Raw genomic sequence first — 15,790 nt, 5'->3', positions numbered from 1 at the left:
TTTCCAAGTTTGCTGATGAAGCAATACTAAGTGAGAATGTGCAGGCACGGTAGTGTAACAGTTAGCGTAACGCTATTACAGCGCCAGTGACCCGGGTTCAATTGCTGCGGTCTGTAAGGAGTTTGTACGTTCTCCCCGTGGTCTATGTGGGTTCCTCCGGGGTGCTCCAGTTCCTCCCACATCAAAGAGTACATGGTTAGGAAGTGTCGGCATCTTTAGTTGGCGCTAAAAGCATAGGCGAGACACTTGCTGGCTGCCCCCAGAACACTCTATACAAAAAGACTCATTTCACTGTGTGTTCGATGTACATGTGACTAATAAACATATATATTAAATTAAGTTAAGATCTACATCCCATAGCTTTTAAAGAAGTGGCTAAGGAGATGGAATGCTGTGGTTTTCACCTTCCAGAATTCTATAGATTTTGGAGTGATTCCTGCAAGTTGGAAGGTAGCAAATGTGAGCCCACTCTTTATGAAAGGAGAGAGAGAGAAAACAGGGAACTATCAAACTGTTAGCCTCGATGGGAAGAGTTGGGGTAATATCCTCCTGTGGACTGAGAGTTGGTGAACAGATGGAACACAAAATCTTTCTCAGGTTGGCAGTTTGGGACTAGTGGCCTACCACAGGGGTTGGCACATATGACCCAACTATTCACAGTCTATATCATGAGTTTGGTTGGGAGATCAAATGTAGTATCTCCAAGTTTGTTGAAGACTCAAAACTAAGTAGGAAAGTTAGTGATGAAGGCGATATAAAGAGGCTTCAAGGGGATATAGACAAACTGAGAGAGTGGGCCACAACGTGACAGATAGAGCATAATACTCAGTGGAAGAAACAGTATTTTTGAAATGGGAAATGTTGATGTTCAACTGCACTTGGATGCCCTTGTACACAAGCCACTCGAAGCTAATATGCAGAGGCAGTTAGAAAGCAAAAGGTATTTCAGCCCTCATTGCTAGTGTATTTGATTACATTAAAAAATATGATTTACTACAATTACAAAGGGCCTTGGCAATATCTCCTTATCTAAAAATAGGGTGTATTTGCTTTAGACAGAACACAATGAAGATTCACTCATCTGCTTCTTGGGAGGTAGACCTGTAATATCAGACTAACTAAACAGGTCTGTATTCTCGAGAATTTGGAAGAATGAGAGGTGATCTTATTTAAAAAAAAAGAAAATGCTCAGGAGGCTCAACAACATGGGGAGTTTGTTTTCACTGGTTGAAATCTAGAACTTGGGGTCACAGGCTCAAAATAAAGCGTAGGATATCTAGGGGGAAAATGCCTACACCCAGAGGATGGTGAATCTTTGGAATTGTCCATCCTGGAGGACTATGAATTCTCAGTCATTGATTGTAGTCAAGAGATTGATAAATTTCTTAAGTTCTCATTGTCGCCGTGGCTATCACTCGAGGTCGTGGATGATGGTCTTTGTTCCGTTGATCTACTTATGGGCTCTCAAGTGGCTTATGAGTCCAATCTTGGCTCTGAAAGTTCTTCCGCATTCAGGACAGGTAGTTCCAGATGGCAGATCGGGCTTCGGTTGTTGCTGCCTCCCTTTCCATTTTCTTCTCTTTTCCTCTAATTCTGCACATCTGTTGGCTTCGAAAGTTGCCGTTCCTTCTTGGATGATGGTTGTTTAGTAGCCCACAGAGCGAAGACGCCTGTGTGTGTATTTGTTTAACGTGTACTTGATGTTGCACTACAAAAAGCACACGATACTTCGCAAATCAACCAACTGATTCCAGTAGTATGGAAACCATGACGATTGGAGCTGATGGATTTGCTGCAGCCTTCATCTGCCTTCACAGCCGTTGAGTTCGAGGTAACTTTGTCCGCCTGTTCCACCTTAGAGGTCTTGGTTGGATTGTTCTTTGTCAGGGACCTCACCATCGACCTTACCGCCATGGGTGACCCTATCAGGAGCATAGGTCCAGACGGCATCGGTCTTGGGATCTCAGGACCACACAAGCTTCTCCACCATTACAAGGTGACAATCCACGGAGAAGTAAGTTCTTATACTCATAAAAGAATAAGCAGTGATCTTAGTGAAACATAAAATTCTGAGGAAGCCTGATGGGGTACATGCTGAGAGAATGTTTCCTCTCATGTCAGGGGGGTGGGCAGGATGTAGAACTATGGACATAGTTTCAAAATAAAGGGTTCCCCATGTCGGATGGCGATGAAGAGTAATTTCTTTTAGAGATTGTGAACCTTTTGAATTCACTATCCAAGTAGGCGGAGGTAGCTGAGTAATTGAATGTATTCAGGGCTGATACGGATTTTTGATCTGTAGGAGAATCAAGGGTTATGGCAGGAAAATGGAACTGAAGCCAAGATTAGTTCAGCTAAGATTTTATGGGATGGTAGAGCAAGCTCAAGGGGCCATGTTGCCTGCCCGTTCTCCTATTTCTTATTATGTTCTTAACGCAGATGGTATTTTAGCCTTTAATGCAAGGTGATTGGAGTGTATAGAAAACTTCGTACAATTGTAAATACTTTGGTGAGACCACACCTTAAGTATTGCGTTCAGTTTTGGCTTTGAGGGATATACTTCATATAGAGGGTTTGCATTTAAGGTTCAATGGCATGATGAAGCTGATTTATGACGAAAGGTTGAATCAAAGAGACTTCCCTTGTGAAACATATAGAATTGAGAAAGGCCTTGACAATATGGGTGTCAAGAAGCTAGTTTTGCCGTCTGGAGAGTTTAGAACTAGGCGTAACAATTTTGAAAGAAAGCATTGGTCATTTAAGATAGAAATAAGCAAAAAAGAGCATGCGATTTTTTGGAATTCTCAACCTAGAGGACAAATCAGCACATACAACATTGAGACTGATGAAATTTTGGGCATCTACAGAATCAGGGGATGTGGGAACGTGGAGTCAAGGTCAGGGACCAGCCATAATCCTGTAAAATGGTGAGACTGTTGTCAGGATCTGAATAGCCTATTCTTGTTCCTGTTTTTATGTTCTTAATAGGTCCATTAGTTTAATAGTAATTACAGGAGTGCTTCTGGAAGGTATCTCATAGTTTGTGGAGTCATACCCTCAAGCATGGAAAAGTAATACACTACTTTAGAAAATGAAAACCATGGAGATGATGAAAGGAATCCCATATCAAAAAAGACAAACATCTTTATCTTCAAACATTTTTTTTAATCAATCATCAGAACATGTGGAAAAGTGCTGAGACCACAATACTCAATGTGATGGTTTATTTGCAGACTACAGGTAATCTAAAAATTAGAATGAAAGCCATAATCTGAGGGTAACATGTTCAGATAGCTAGTTCAGTTCTGAGCATTTGAAAACAAGAGTCCTCCAAGAGCAAATAAAGCAGTTGGAATTAAGACCTCATAAAAGCACTATTTTTGGTAAGACTACAGTGTTGCATTAAGTACATATCACTGCAGTACTCACATTTGTATATTCATTTAAATGCCATTCAATATGAAAGATAAAATATCCTTGATAGTTTTCTTTTTCATTTTTATATAAAAAAAATCACAGCATTGGACACAAATTAAGTGAGTTGGAGTCATGAGCATTGCTATAATTGGTATAATGATTTATCATTGTATATTGTAGTAGTGAGCCAATGGAAAGAATTAAATTATCAGCACTTCTATACATGTATAAAAAGAAAAGAATTTTATAAAATTGTGTCTTAACAAAAAAATAAGTGTCAAAAACAAATTTAAATGATTGATTTCCTTATCAAAGTCCATGGTAGTAACAACCTTAATTTTTATAATAAAAATAATCTAGTTTATAAATCAAAAGTAGAAATTCTGGCTATTTTTCAGTGTTAATAGTTCAAGGATTTTAATGAATCAACCATGAAGTATGAAGAGAAACAAAGCTGACAGAGGAGTGTCTTAAAAGTTCCTGGTTCTTGCCTGAATCTTTACTTATTTGTAGGTATTCCACCGTGACTGCTTGCAAAATGCAAGGTACAAACTAAAGATGACAATATAGTAAATTAGTGAAATTTCCAGCATTTTTGGCTCATTGAATTGTTTTTTTTTAATCAGCATTCTGTGAATATATTCATCTGTTTTCATGAAAGTAGCTGACTGCCAGATTGTGCCAAGTGTAGTATTGATAGAAAAATACCCTAAAATGTCCAGAACTGAACTATACAGAACAAAACATAAATAAGTCTGCAATAAATAAACAGGAGGCTTAAAAGGTACAATTCCAAGAATTTCACTGTAAATACTTTTTTTTACACATATGAGACATACACATGCAAGCTGAAACAATATACTTCATTTAGTTCCACATTAAATAGTCACAGAATTTCCAGCTTAATGTTGACCTTGTATGATGTTGGTGGCACACCTTTTAGTAGTCAAATACAAGTGAAGACTGAGGAAACTAAGGATGGCCTTACAGGAAAAGCAATGTCGACATGGGAGAGGAGGATAATACTAGGTGAAAGAAGATGGCACACCCAAGGGAAAAGCATTTTAATCAGGCACCATCTTCTCAAAAACATTAGGTAAATTGAAACATGAGCACACAGTATGAGAAATATAATCAATCCTCACAACAATGTTTAAATTCATGTCTCCAGTACAGTCCATCTGGAACCTGATAAAGTCAAATATCCAGTTCCTTTCGTTTAGAAATACTAAATCCAAGAGCAGTAATTATCCTTTGCCATTAGATCCTGTCCATCTGTTTTGCCCTCTGAATTTATTTTTACATCAGATTAGACAGCATGTAAAAACTCAGAGGGATCTTAGAGCTTCATTGCTTGATTTATGATCAATTTTACAGAAAGGACATGGGATTCAACCATACTTTGTAGAACCGTCACCACATGCCCCAAATGCAGCCTATGTTCAGACATTGTTCTTAGGTAAGGAGTTCTGAGAGCTTTGCATATCTAAACCTGCTCTGGTATCTAGGTGTAGCAAGTTTGTAAATATATTCAAAAAGAATATGCTTTCCATTTCACTATACAACAAGACCATGGCAATACCCTAAATAAGAAGTCCACTTCCTGATCTTTATTTTAACTTTTCTTCTCAGTAAAATACTCAGTTCAAAATATGATTTATACTATCTAAGACATAAGTGGATGATTTGAGTTTGAGGTACCAATGTATAAATAATTCCTTGCTAAATTATGTTAATGTGGTGGTTATAAGTATTGGACTACCAGTCTCAAGTCATGGGTTTAAATCTCAGTGACAAGTTTTGGAATTAGATTCAAGAAATCTAGCCATCTACAGGTCAGCAATAGAAATGTTACCATGAAGAATAATAGCTGCCATAAAAGTCTAATAATAACTTAAGTCTTTCAGGGGCAAAAGGACTTGCATACTCAGGATTCAAGAAACCCTCAACATTGTTAGTTTTTAGTTCCTAACAAGTCACTTGGTTTTACGGATAATAGCAAATGGATGGGCAATGAATATGGGCTGGTCGGAGTCATTCACCTACATTTTTTGTAAAGAATGCTTCTGCAGTTTTTATTCTACAATGACTATTTGATCTATAGTGACAAAATTCCAGAAGATGCATTCAGGGAAAATAAAGTGGGGCCATCTTTAATTAGAATTTAGAACTTTATCAATATTTCATAGGGTTACATAAAGAATAATATTGATTCCCCGCAACCCCACCCCCCACTTTTCTGCAGCTACAGGCCGTCCTCAGGTAACAAGTGGGTTCAGTTTTTTTTTCCACACACATCCACGGGTCGATTTTGTCCATGTCAGAAAATACACAAGTCATTCGATATTGTACATACTTCCACAGTATGGTTATGCATGGCATCAAAAGCACACAAGACTGATAAGAAAGAACAATTACTAGAAGTGGAGAGAGAGATGAAATTAGTTTTGCTGTTTGTAGGAATGAACATGTGTACGTGCATTGGAATTTTGAATTTAGTAATATTATGGGAACTCGTTATTATGTACAGCTGGGTGCTTTTTAACCCAGGACGGGCTGAATCACCATTTATCAGGGAACGTGAAAATGTATACATCACTTTGGTCTAGACCCTGAATATCAAATGTTTTGGTTATAGGTGATTAGGAACCTGGTCAGTTTTAACCTTTTAAGAACCTCGGTAACATTTTACATCTATACTCTGCAAGGGTAAAAGTCTAACTTGTTTTTAATGTCTTCTTCTCCAGCTGGCGATATTCTTCCCTTCTTCTGAAGGCATGATTGTATGGGTTCACAGTCACCAGCTACCTAACCAGCATGTTCCAAAACAATGCTAGATCAGTCATTCTTTAGCTTGCATGTAAAGTTGGTGAAAGGAGAGATGGGCATCACAGCTAAATCTAACCTCAACCACATCTATAGTTGTGCACTTTCCAATATGTGGGCTCAGGCTAGGAATAATAAATGTTTCAAGCATTCCACAGAAATTGTGCATTGGTTGCTTAGAGAACATATGATTAGTTTTAATGTTATATTGTGATTTTGTTTGCCATGCCTCTCTCACTCAAATACATTATGGATATATAGTACATGCACCAGCCAACTAGGCAGAGATACTGTAAACTCATTTGGCACAAGCTGGGAAATGACCAAGAGATCTTGCTAAATTTTGTGGTCCAGTTGCATGGACACACTGAACCTCAAAGAGATTGTGTGTTTTTTAAAATGGGATACCCTAGTTCAGGGGAATTTGGGTAAACTGCTCTTAAAACAAATTACTCACTTTTTAAAATATTGATCACACCAATTAAACTGGTAGATTAGAGACTCTACCGCATGCAATGCCAATTAAAATTACAACTCACTTAATAAATATTAATCACAGGGTTTATTTGTAAATTTATTCCTTTAGATTGGAAATACACAATTTAATAACTCCTGGCAAAAAAATAGTGCTGAGGGTCAAATGATTATTTTTGTATTTGTGTAAGAAATAAGAATTGCAATGAACCATTCACTTGACCATGGAGGTGTGAAGTTGCCTCTAGTTCCAGTATAACAAAACAAAAGCAAGACTGAACAACACATAGACTTGTACACTTTACACAGGAGGGAGCTATGGATTTATCACGACCCATGCCACTCAGTTGCTGAGCTTGGGTTAGAACAGAAGTACAACAGGTTAGGATGTGGGGGTGGTGGGGACATGTGAAGTGAAAGGAAAGCACTGTCACAGAGTCAAGAACACAATTTAAAAAAACAGCCTCACACCCCTTGTACAAAAATAATCCGTGGCTCACTGTCACAATCACAGTCTGATTTTACACAAACATGACAAAGAATAAAATATCTTCTGTTGAAAGGGAAAGGTGAGGGATTGGAAACTGAGGAGAGGTTGGGGGAATTATTCTTCTAAAATGTAGTGCTGTTCAACAGAATACATTTTTCTGGACTGCCTCCATTCACGTTTCCCTTCTTTACAAAACAAAAGCATTCCAAAAAATTACATACAAACTGTACAAAATTAGCATGAACTGCTTCAGAATTACACTACTTTGGTTTTTCTATGACAAAAAAAACCTTTGCTTTTTACATACAGAGGTATTCAATTGCAATTAATTTACAAATAGTTTATATCTATATCATTAGAATGCTTGAAAAGACTTTTAGCCAGCTATCAAAATCTGCTAAAATGCTGAAAAATACTTTGTAATCTAAATGATAAACTGGATTATACGTCATCAGCAGGTAGTGATGGGATGCTGATCTTTGCTCTGGTGAAAAATGCCATCTTCTCCCTGCAATTAGCAAATGAAACAATTGTTTAATTTGTTCTGTGTTGTTCTCTTGCCCTCTTTTCTGTCAGCCCCACTATCACTGGTGGGCAACACTCTCACCACCGAGTCAGAAAGTTGTGCATTCATGTCTCAATCCAGAGATTCGTGTGCATAATTTGGGCTGACACTCCCTTCGCTGTGGGAGGTCTGCACTGATGAAAATACTATCTTTCAGATGGAGACTCTAAACCAAGGCCCACACCGCTCTTCCAAGTAGACATAAAAGATATGAAGACATAATTTTGCGAAGCAGTGAAGATCTCCAGCTGTTCTGGCCAACAGTTATTCCTTAAATTATGTCCCTCAATCAGACGATAATATGAGGTACAATATCACTGCATGTAAACTCAGGTTGTCCTTGCAACACTGTCTGTATGGGATCTTCATATGAAAATCTAAGGCCAGAGAATGCCCAAGAGCAATTAGTTCAATATTGTAATGAAATTTGCCCTACCATATTAAATGTTTGAATTCCAGAGAGCTGTAAGCCTGCCTCTTTGTGGAATTGCTTGCAAACGGTTTTTCATTTCTACCTATGCATCCATAGAAAAAGAAGAAAAAAGGATTCTGACCTGAATGACTGAACCTGGAGTGGCACCTTCTGGCTTTGCTCTCGGAGCCTGCACACCTCTTTTGACGCTTTCCTCATCAGCTTTTCAGCCTTCCACTCCTGCCTTTGTTCTTCTTTTGTTTGCTCAGCCTGAGTCAATCACATTTATTACACAGTCAGTCTTATTTACAAATATTTGCAATAATGCCACCTGTTCCACAAACTCTTGCATTAAGCAACTGCAGTTCAACTGCCTTCTGATGGCCTTTATTCATCAAATTTGCCAAATTTATATCCAATTGAGTAATGGAGTTCTCAGATGTTGTTGGTCAAAACTTAATTCTGAAAGATGTTTCCTTTGATAAATAGGTTGGCTTATATTTGTGTGAGTTGGTCTCTCCTCATTTTCAGGGTTGTTCCTTAGATATTTTTTGCCCCCAGATAAAGTAATGTCAACACCTGGTTCCTTTCAATCCATCCACGTTGTTTACTCTACCCTAAATTGATCTCACCTACAGAATTGAGAGTAGATCTATATTTTACTACCTAGTTATTAAACATCAGGGGCATAAACTGCCATCTGGAAGAATGTGATGTAACATTAACAAAGATGTAACTTGGACCAGGTGAAGTTAATTCTTGGTTGTAAAACGTTAGGGAGTAAAAGGAGGAATGAAAGAAAATAGATATTAGTTATTTAGATATTTATTTATTAGTCACATGTACATCAAAACACACAGTGAAATGCATCTTTTTGCATTACTGAGAATGTGCTGGGGGCAGCCCGCAAGTGTCGCCACTCTTCCAGCACCGACATAGCATGCCCACAGCTCCTAACCTGTACGTCTTTGGAATGTGGGCGGAAACCGGAGCACCCGGAGGAAACCCACACAGACACACGGGGAGAAGATACAAACCCCTTACAGACAGCAGTGGGAATTGAACTCGGGTCGTTGGCGCTGTAATAGTGTTATGCTAACCACTACACTACCATAAAAGAGTTAATTAAATATTCCACTAAAATGGATGGCACAGTGGTGCAGCTAATAGAGCTGCTGCCTCACAGCTCCAGCGACTGGGTCTAATCCTGACCTCAGGGCTGTCTGTGTGGAGTTTGCTTGTTCTCCCTGTGATTGCATGGCTTTCTCCCAGGTGCTTTAGTTTCCTCCAGCATCCCAAAGATGTGTATGTTGGTCGGTTAATTGGACCCTGTAAATTGCCCCTCGTGTGAAGGTAAGAGGTAGAATCTGGGGGTTGGGGTAGTTAATGAAAATGTAGGGAGAATAGGTTAAAGGGAAAATTAGGGGTTGATGGGATTACTTTGTGAGGTGGCACAGGCTTGATAGGGCAAAACAGCTTCCTTCTGTGTTGTAAGGAATTATGGCAAATATAGTAAAACAGGAGGATAATCTGACTCTTTTTGGAAATAGGAGAGGAACTGTTATTCAATTGTAGGTGTTACTATAGGTCATTAAACAGTGGAAAGAAAATAGATTAGTTACATGTAATTAGTTTAATTAAAACCCTGGAGCCCATTAGTTTATAAAATGGCTGACTTTTGATATTCAGATCGATGAGGATAAAGTCAATGCAACAAAGAATGGGAGAGGTCTCTACAATTTGGTCATCGCTGCCTTTTGGAACAGTAGGTTTTTAATATAATGAGGTATTTCTGGATTTGGTCTTGGTAAGTTACATGGGAGGAGCAGGAAACAGAAGCATCAAGGGACAACAGGGAATAAGCAATCATAACAAACTTAGGTTTGATGTAAAAGTTGAAAAGGTGAGGAAATAGGCAAAGTAAATATCCAAGAAAGCCAATTTCAACAAAGCAGGCAAAGAACAATTCAAGAAGGCAAAATGGCAAATTTAAAATGTTCAAACAGTGGGAATGGATCTTACTGGAAAGCATTATACTGGATGTTTTCTTACAATCGCAGCAATAGCTGGGCATTTAAAGGCCAAAGACCAGTTACTTTATTCCACCATGGTAGTCTGATGATTCAATAATGGAGCTGTTACCAATTGTAGGAATCAATCTCCATCATTTAGACTATAATAGATCCATTAATAAAAAATAAAAAGTGATTCTGGGTTTTGGAAACCATGACTACAAATCCTAATGAACCCAAAAGTGTACACTAGGTTTCTTTTACAATGAGGTGCCAATGATTGTTTCAATCTTTGGTCTCCCATTACAAACATTAGTTGCACCATAGGCACAAGGCATTAAAATGTCCTACCCGATATTCTGGTTTGAAATTGGGTTCGGTGGTTGCAATGGCTGGTAGCCAGAGAGCCAATTTGGCTTAATGTCTCAGCAACTACACTCTCCCCACATCCCCAGTGGCTGACCCTCACCCTGATGTCATCCACCAACAAACCAACCCCCCCATCACAACCCCACAACCATCCCCTTCACTTATCAAGTTGAATTTATCCAACTTCTCAATCTGGGTACTGGCAGACTGCATGAAGGAAAAACCTTACTTATTTAAGTTGAATTTAGTAATGCGTAACATTTTGGGCCTCACGCACCGCTGAATTTTATAACAGCGTGCTTGAACAAAACATCTACTGGCACGCTGTGCAGTGATTGACCTTGTGTTTCTAAGAGATTTTTCCTTCACGGACTACAAGACAGATGTCGACCAACTCTGTGAAGTTTGGCAGAAACTAAACTATTAATGATAACTGTTGTACAGTTTAATATTATACACCAATTATACTGTCATTATGGAACACAATTATTGGGAATAAGATAGAGACAATAAGGGATAGATTTGTGGACTGATGCTTGAAGCTCCTGGAAGCTGCCTGACATAGGTGTTGGTGCCTGCCTTACTTATATATTTTTAAGTGGTCATTATGACTATAGAAGTTGTGCCCACCAACAGGGTAGCTTAAACATCTTTATGTACTGTGATTTAACCCTGGGACAACATCAGCAATGAGTGAGTTGCAGGTGGAAGGCAATGATGATGACAACCTGCCAAAGTAACAAGGTATGAGACCAGTCTAAATTTACACTTACTCTGAGTCTCCCATTTTGGACTTCGTACTGTCACAGTGTTTTTTCCTATTAGAAAGGATCCATAAATTGCAATACTGATCTTAGGTCACTAGATGTTGTTATTGCTCTGTGTAGAAGTATGTTACTTAACATTTCTCTGGAGTGCTTTGATGAGTTCACAGTCCCATGTTACTTGGCTTGATCATAGTCCATATTTCCTTATGACACAGAAAGAGGCCATTTCGGCCCATCAAGTCTATACTAGCTTGAGCAATCCCATTCCTCACTAATTTTCCCTCTAATTTACTCTCACATTCTCATAGCCTCCCTTCAGATTCCCCTACTCACAGTAGCCAATTAACCTACCAGCACGTCCTTGGGATGTGGGAGGGATCCAGAGAAACCTCGGTGAAACCTATGTGGATGAACTTACAAACTCCATGCAGGCAGCACCCAAGGTAAGGAATGAAACTGGGTTGCTGGAACTTTGTGGCAGCACTTCTACTATCCACACTGCTATGTTGCTCGCAGTACCAGACGCTCAGAGTCAATGTTACATGTCAAGGTGAATGCAAAGAGAAAAAGATTTCTTAACAGCATGTAGTGTAAGATCTATGAATCATAAGTACAGTGAATAGATACCTGCTTTTCTGCTTGTTTCAAAAGCTTCTGGAACCTGTCATCCTCCAGCACCCATGTGGGTAGTTCAGTCTCCCCCTTAGCTTTCACCTCCTCCAACCTATTTTTCAGTTCCCTGAGCACTTGTAGCTCATCATTCAGCCGACTCTGCCACGTCAGTGATGCTTGGAGATCCAGCTCCAAGTCCAGAGAGGTGCGAATAGGGTGCTCAGCGGTTCTTCTCACCAGAGGCTGACATATGGTCTGTACCGGAACATCAGAATAAAATCAAGCAACCCATTTCAAATGATGTCTCCATTTCATATCTTCCAAACACTGGCCATTCAATGCATCCAATTCTGTTTAAGTCCCGCACATATTTTTAAGTACTTTGCATATAAATTCTTGATCTTTGTACCTGTCCTTTTTGTAGCCAAATGTTGAATGTTTAGCTGAGTGTCATTCACAGAATTACTGCATAAGGTGGGTCTTTATGTGCTGTAATTAGTTGGGAACCCTATTGTGCCGTAAAATTAGATTCTGTTTTGTGACTGTGGGCTCTCAACAGGGATTCCAACTCTTTGGTCACAGATATTGGAAATCACAGAGGCTCTGCCCATGAACTTCTATCCCTGTAGGAAGTCATGTATGGTGAAACACCATTTTCTGAAGATAGTGGTCAAGGGCTTGAATGTGTAATTAGCTGCCTAATCTTGATTTATACACAATAAATGTTTTCTATTTACTTCCTTTCTTCTTATAACAAAATGTACATTTACATTTGGAATTCTTTTGATTGTAAATGCTCGGATTATGGTCACTCTCTGTGCATGCATAATTTCTCAGTGAGGAATGACTGAATTTCTTTATTCCACTGTTTCACTAGTCTAACATCAGAAACTGTTTCTTCTGACTCAATGCCTCCTTGTATTTCCTTAAATATGGTAAAAAACCTGAACATTGCAGTTCAATGTGTTGATCCCCTAATATTCTTCAAATAGTATCAGGCTTTAGAAACATAGAAAACCTACAGCACAATTCAGGCCCTTTGGCCCACAAAGTTGTGCGGAACATGTCCCTACCTTAGAAATTACTAGGCTTACCCATAGCCCTCTATTTGAAGTGATCCTTCATGTGAGATCTATAACATTCCTTCTCTTTAGCCATCTGCTGTCCTTTAATATGACAATACAATCAAAGCTTTGGGAGCTAGTTTGCAGAATTAAACTGACCAAAAAATGCTATTTGTATATTGATTAATGGAAAACAGAGACACCGGAAACCAAACAATTCTTATAATATATGAAGAGCTATATTTAACAAAAAATCATTCAGGTTATGAGTTAAGCTGATGACTTTCAATATATTGAATTCTCAAAGCCATCTTATATTGTATCAGGAGAGCAAATTGTAAAATTATCTTCAATGGACTCTTCTTAGTATATTAATCATATAATACAGATGTACTTCTAAATAGCTATATAAAGTTACCAGTTTCAGAAATGCAATTGGTCCTCTGTAATCAACCTAAAAGCAATGTGAAGTTGTTAAAATTTAAGAACTAAAAAATTGATTATGAAAGCATTGACTCAGAAATTTCTTTTTCATTCTTTTTTTTAAAATTTGGGTATCAATGGCAAAGCTATTGCATTTTTTTTGCAGTAATGTCTTGTTTTGCACAGTCCTTTCTTCACTGTCCTGTATAATTTATGTATAATTTATGTTCTGTGTGTTGTCTGAATCTACGTGCCTCATATGCTGCTGCAAGGAAGTTTTTCATTGTATCTGTGCCTTGCTGCAGTTGTGTACATGACGATAAACTCAACGGATCTTTATCCCCATTTGTCCTTGAGAAAGCTGTAGGAGGCTACCTTCTTGAACAGCTGCAGTTCTTCTAGTGAAGGTGCTCCTGCACAGTTAGGCAGACTGCCCAATCTTTCATAGTAATTCCCCAGTCCCATTACATTGCTCAGTGCAGACTTAACACATTTTGCCTAGGGTGATTCCAACCCAGATTCTGTGATAGATGTGCAAGCACAAGTCCCACAGAAGAGTACCAACATTTTCCTCTCTGCATATTTTCATGAAGCATTGACCAGACATACCCTTTTAACTCTCAGGCTTCGTCTCTCTGTGGCATTGCGCACAAAAGGTGACCTTTTGGCTAATGTGGAGCTGTCACTGTCACTTCGGTTCAACTATAAAGGAAAATAATAAAGGATTAAAGTCCAAAATGTAGCTCTCATCCACTGTGAATATCATCCAAGTACAAATAGGTGTTATGTTAAACACTTCCAAATCAGTGTAGTAAAGATCGTGATCTACAGACTTTTATTCTGTCCTGGAAATGCGTACGAAAAATGTCCTTGATCACTTGCATGAAAAGCATAATCAGTGGTGATCACATGTTGTCCTCCATTTCTGAAATTCAGATCCAGTGAAGTCACAGCAACTAGAATATTGTACATGTATTGCAGGCAAGCAAGGACACAGTTTCAGCCACTCATATCTTGATGAATACACTAGCGTTCCTTTCACTCTCACTGAGTGTATATACTATTCTTTCTCTGGAGCAATTTGTGTTGTGGGCCCATGCCTAGTGGGAATTGCATTAAGATTTCCCAAGCTCCTTTCATGTATAAGCTTGGGAGAGGGTGAGAGAGAGAGAGGGAGAGAGAGAGGAGAGAGGAGAGGAGAGGGAGAGAGAGGGAGAGAGAGAGAAGGAGAGAGGAGAGGGAGAGAGAGAGGGAGAGGAGGAGATGGAGAGAGAAAGGAGGAGAGAGAGAGGGAAAAGGGGGAGAGGGGGAGAGAAGAGAGATACAGAGAGAGAGAGAGGAAGAGAGAAGAAGGTGAGAGATCAGGTTACATGCTATGGAGGGGAGATCTCCTGAAGCGATGAGATCTGTAACAGTCCGGGAGACACTGGCCTTGTTCATTGGTGAGGTCACGGTTCAAGAAGAAGTTTGTGGAGAAGTTCGACAACAAGCTGAAGGCCAGTCTGCCAGACCACAATGGCACCATCCTTGTCTGCGGGTTTGATGACGAGGTAGGGATTGGTGTGAAGTGAATGGAGTGCTATGTGTTTGGAGGGGGCAAGGTTGGAGTGGGTGCGGGAAGCAGAGAAGTCAAGGCAGTTGATGTTGGCAATCGGAAATGAAAAGGTTGAGAGAGGGTAACAGGCCAGGAAGGGGGTGTCCAAGGGGAAGTGGAGCGTTGATAGGGGAAAGGATCATCAGTGGGGGCGGGGGTGGGGGGAGTTGAGGATTCCTTGCAAAGAAATAGGCATGGAGGGGAAGGCTACGGAAGAGGAGCTCGACATACGTCAATCCCGGAATTCATTGAGGTGCAGCGCAGGGGTACAAAAGTGATGCCTCTCTTGAGGACAGATCACTCAGCATCAGAGGTGGGGAGGTTGGGGGGTGGGGGGAGTGGGGACGGTGAAGACACAGCACAGGTTGAAGCTGGGGTGAGGCATAGGGTCAGAAGGGGTAATGAGAGAAAAGGCTCGGGGAGTTGACAGAGTGGGAGGAAGGGAGGTCAGAGGAGGGAGAAGGGTAGAAGGTGGTGTTGGGGCCAGAGATAGGATTCCAGATCAGAGGAGGGTGGGATCTGTGGCAGGGAGAGAGTGGGGGAACCTGTGGAGCATGGGAGCCCTGGGCCTGGAGATTGGTGGGAGTGAGGGGGCCCCGTGGTGAGGGATTGTGTGTTAACCAGATGCAAAATTAAATTGTGTATGTATTAACCATATAGATTGAGACCGGTTAAATAAGTGGGTAAAGGTCTGTCAAATGGAGTATAAGATACAAAATTATCCATTTTGGCAGGAAAAATACAAAAGAAGCCTGTTATTTAAAT

General features: G+C 39.7%; 1 protein-coding gene across 3 annotated transcripts in view; it reads right to left on the bottom strand.

The window, feature by feature from the left end:
- Positions 1-3,193: 3,193 nt before the first annotated feature.
- LOC127572682 (protein WWC2-like) overlaps positions 3,194-15,790 on the bottom strand; it is a 217,135-nt gene continuing 204,538 nt past the window's right edge. For all 3 annotated transcript variants that reach the window (XM_052020193.1, XM_052020192.1, XM_052020194.1), the window contains 4 exons: positions 14,041-14,133; positions 11,960-12,199; positions 8,327-8,454; positions 3,194-7,715 (listed from right to left, as the gene is read on the bottom strand). In XM_052020193.1, coding sequence (XP_051876153.1) covers positions 7,649-7,715; positions 8,327-8,454; positions 11,960-12,199; positions 14,041-14,133 — 528 coding nt within the window. In that variant the 3' untranslated portion in view covers positions 3,194-7,648. The remainder of the gene's footprint in view (positions 7,716-8,326; positions 8,455-11,959; positions 12,200-14,040; positions 14,134-15,790) is intronic.

This window comes from Pristis pectinata, chromosome 7, assembly GCF_009764475.1.
Source record: "Pristis pectinata isolate sPriPec2 chromosome 7, sPriPec2.1.pri, whole genome shotgun sequence".
NCBI lineage: Eukaryota > Metazoa > Chordata > Chondrichthyes > Rhinopristiformes > Pristidae > Pristis > Pristis pectinata.
Note: the sequence above shows the minus strand (reverse complement) of the source record. Positions and strands in the feature narration are given on the sequence as shown.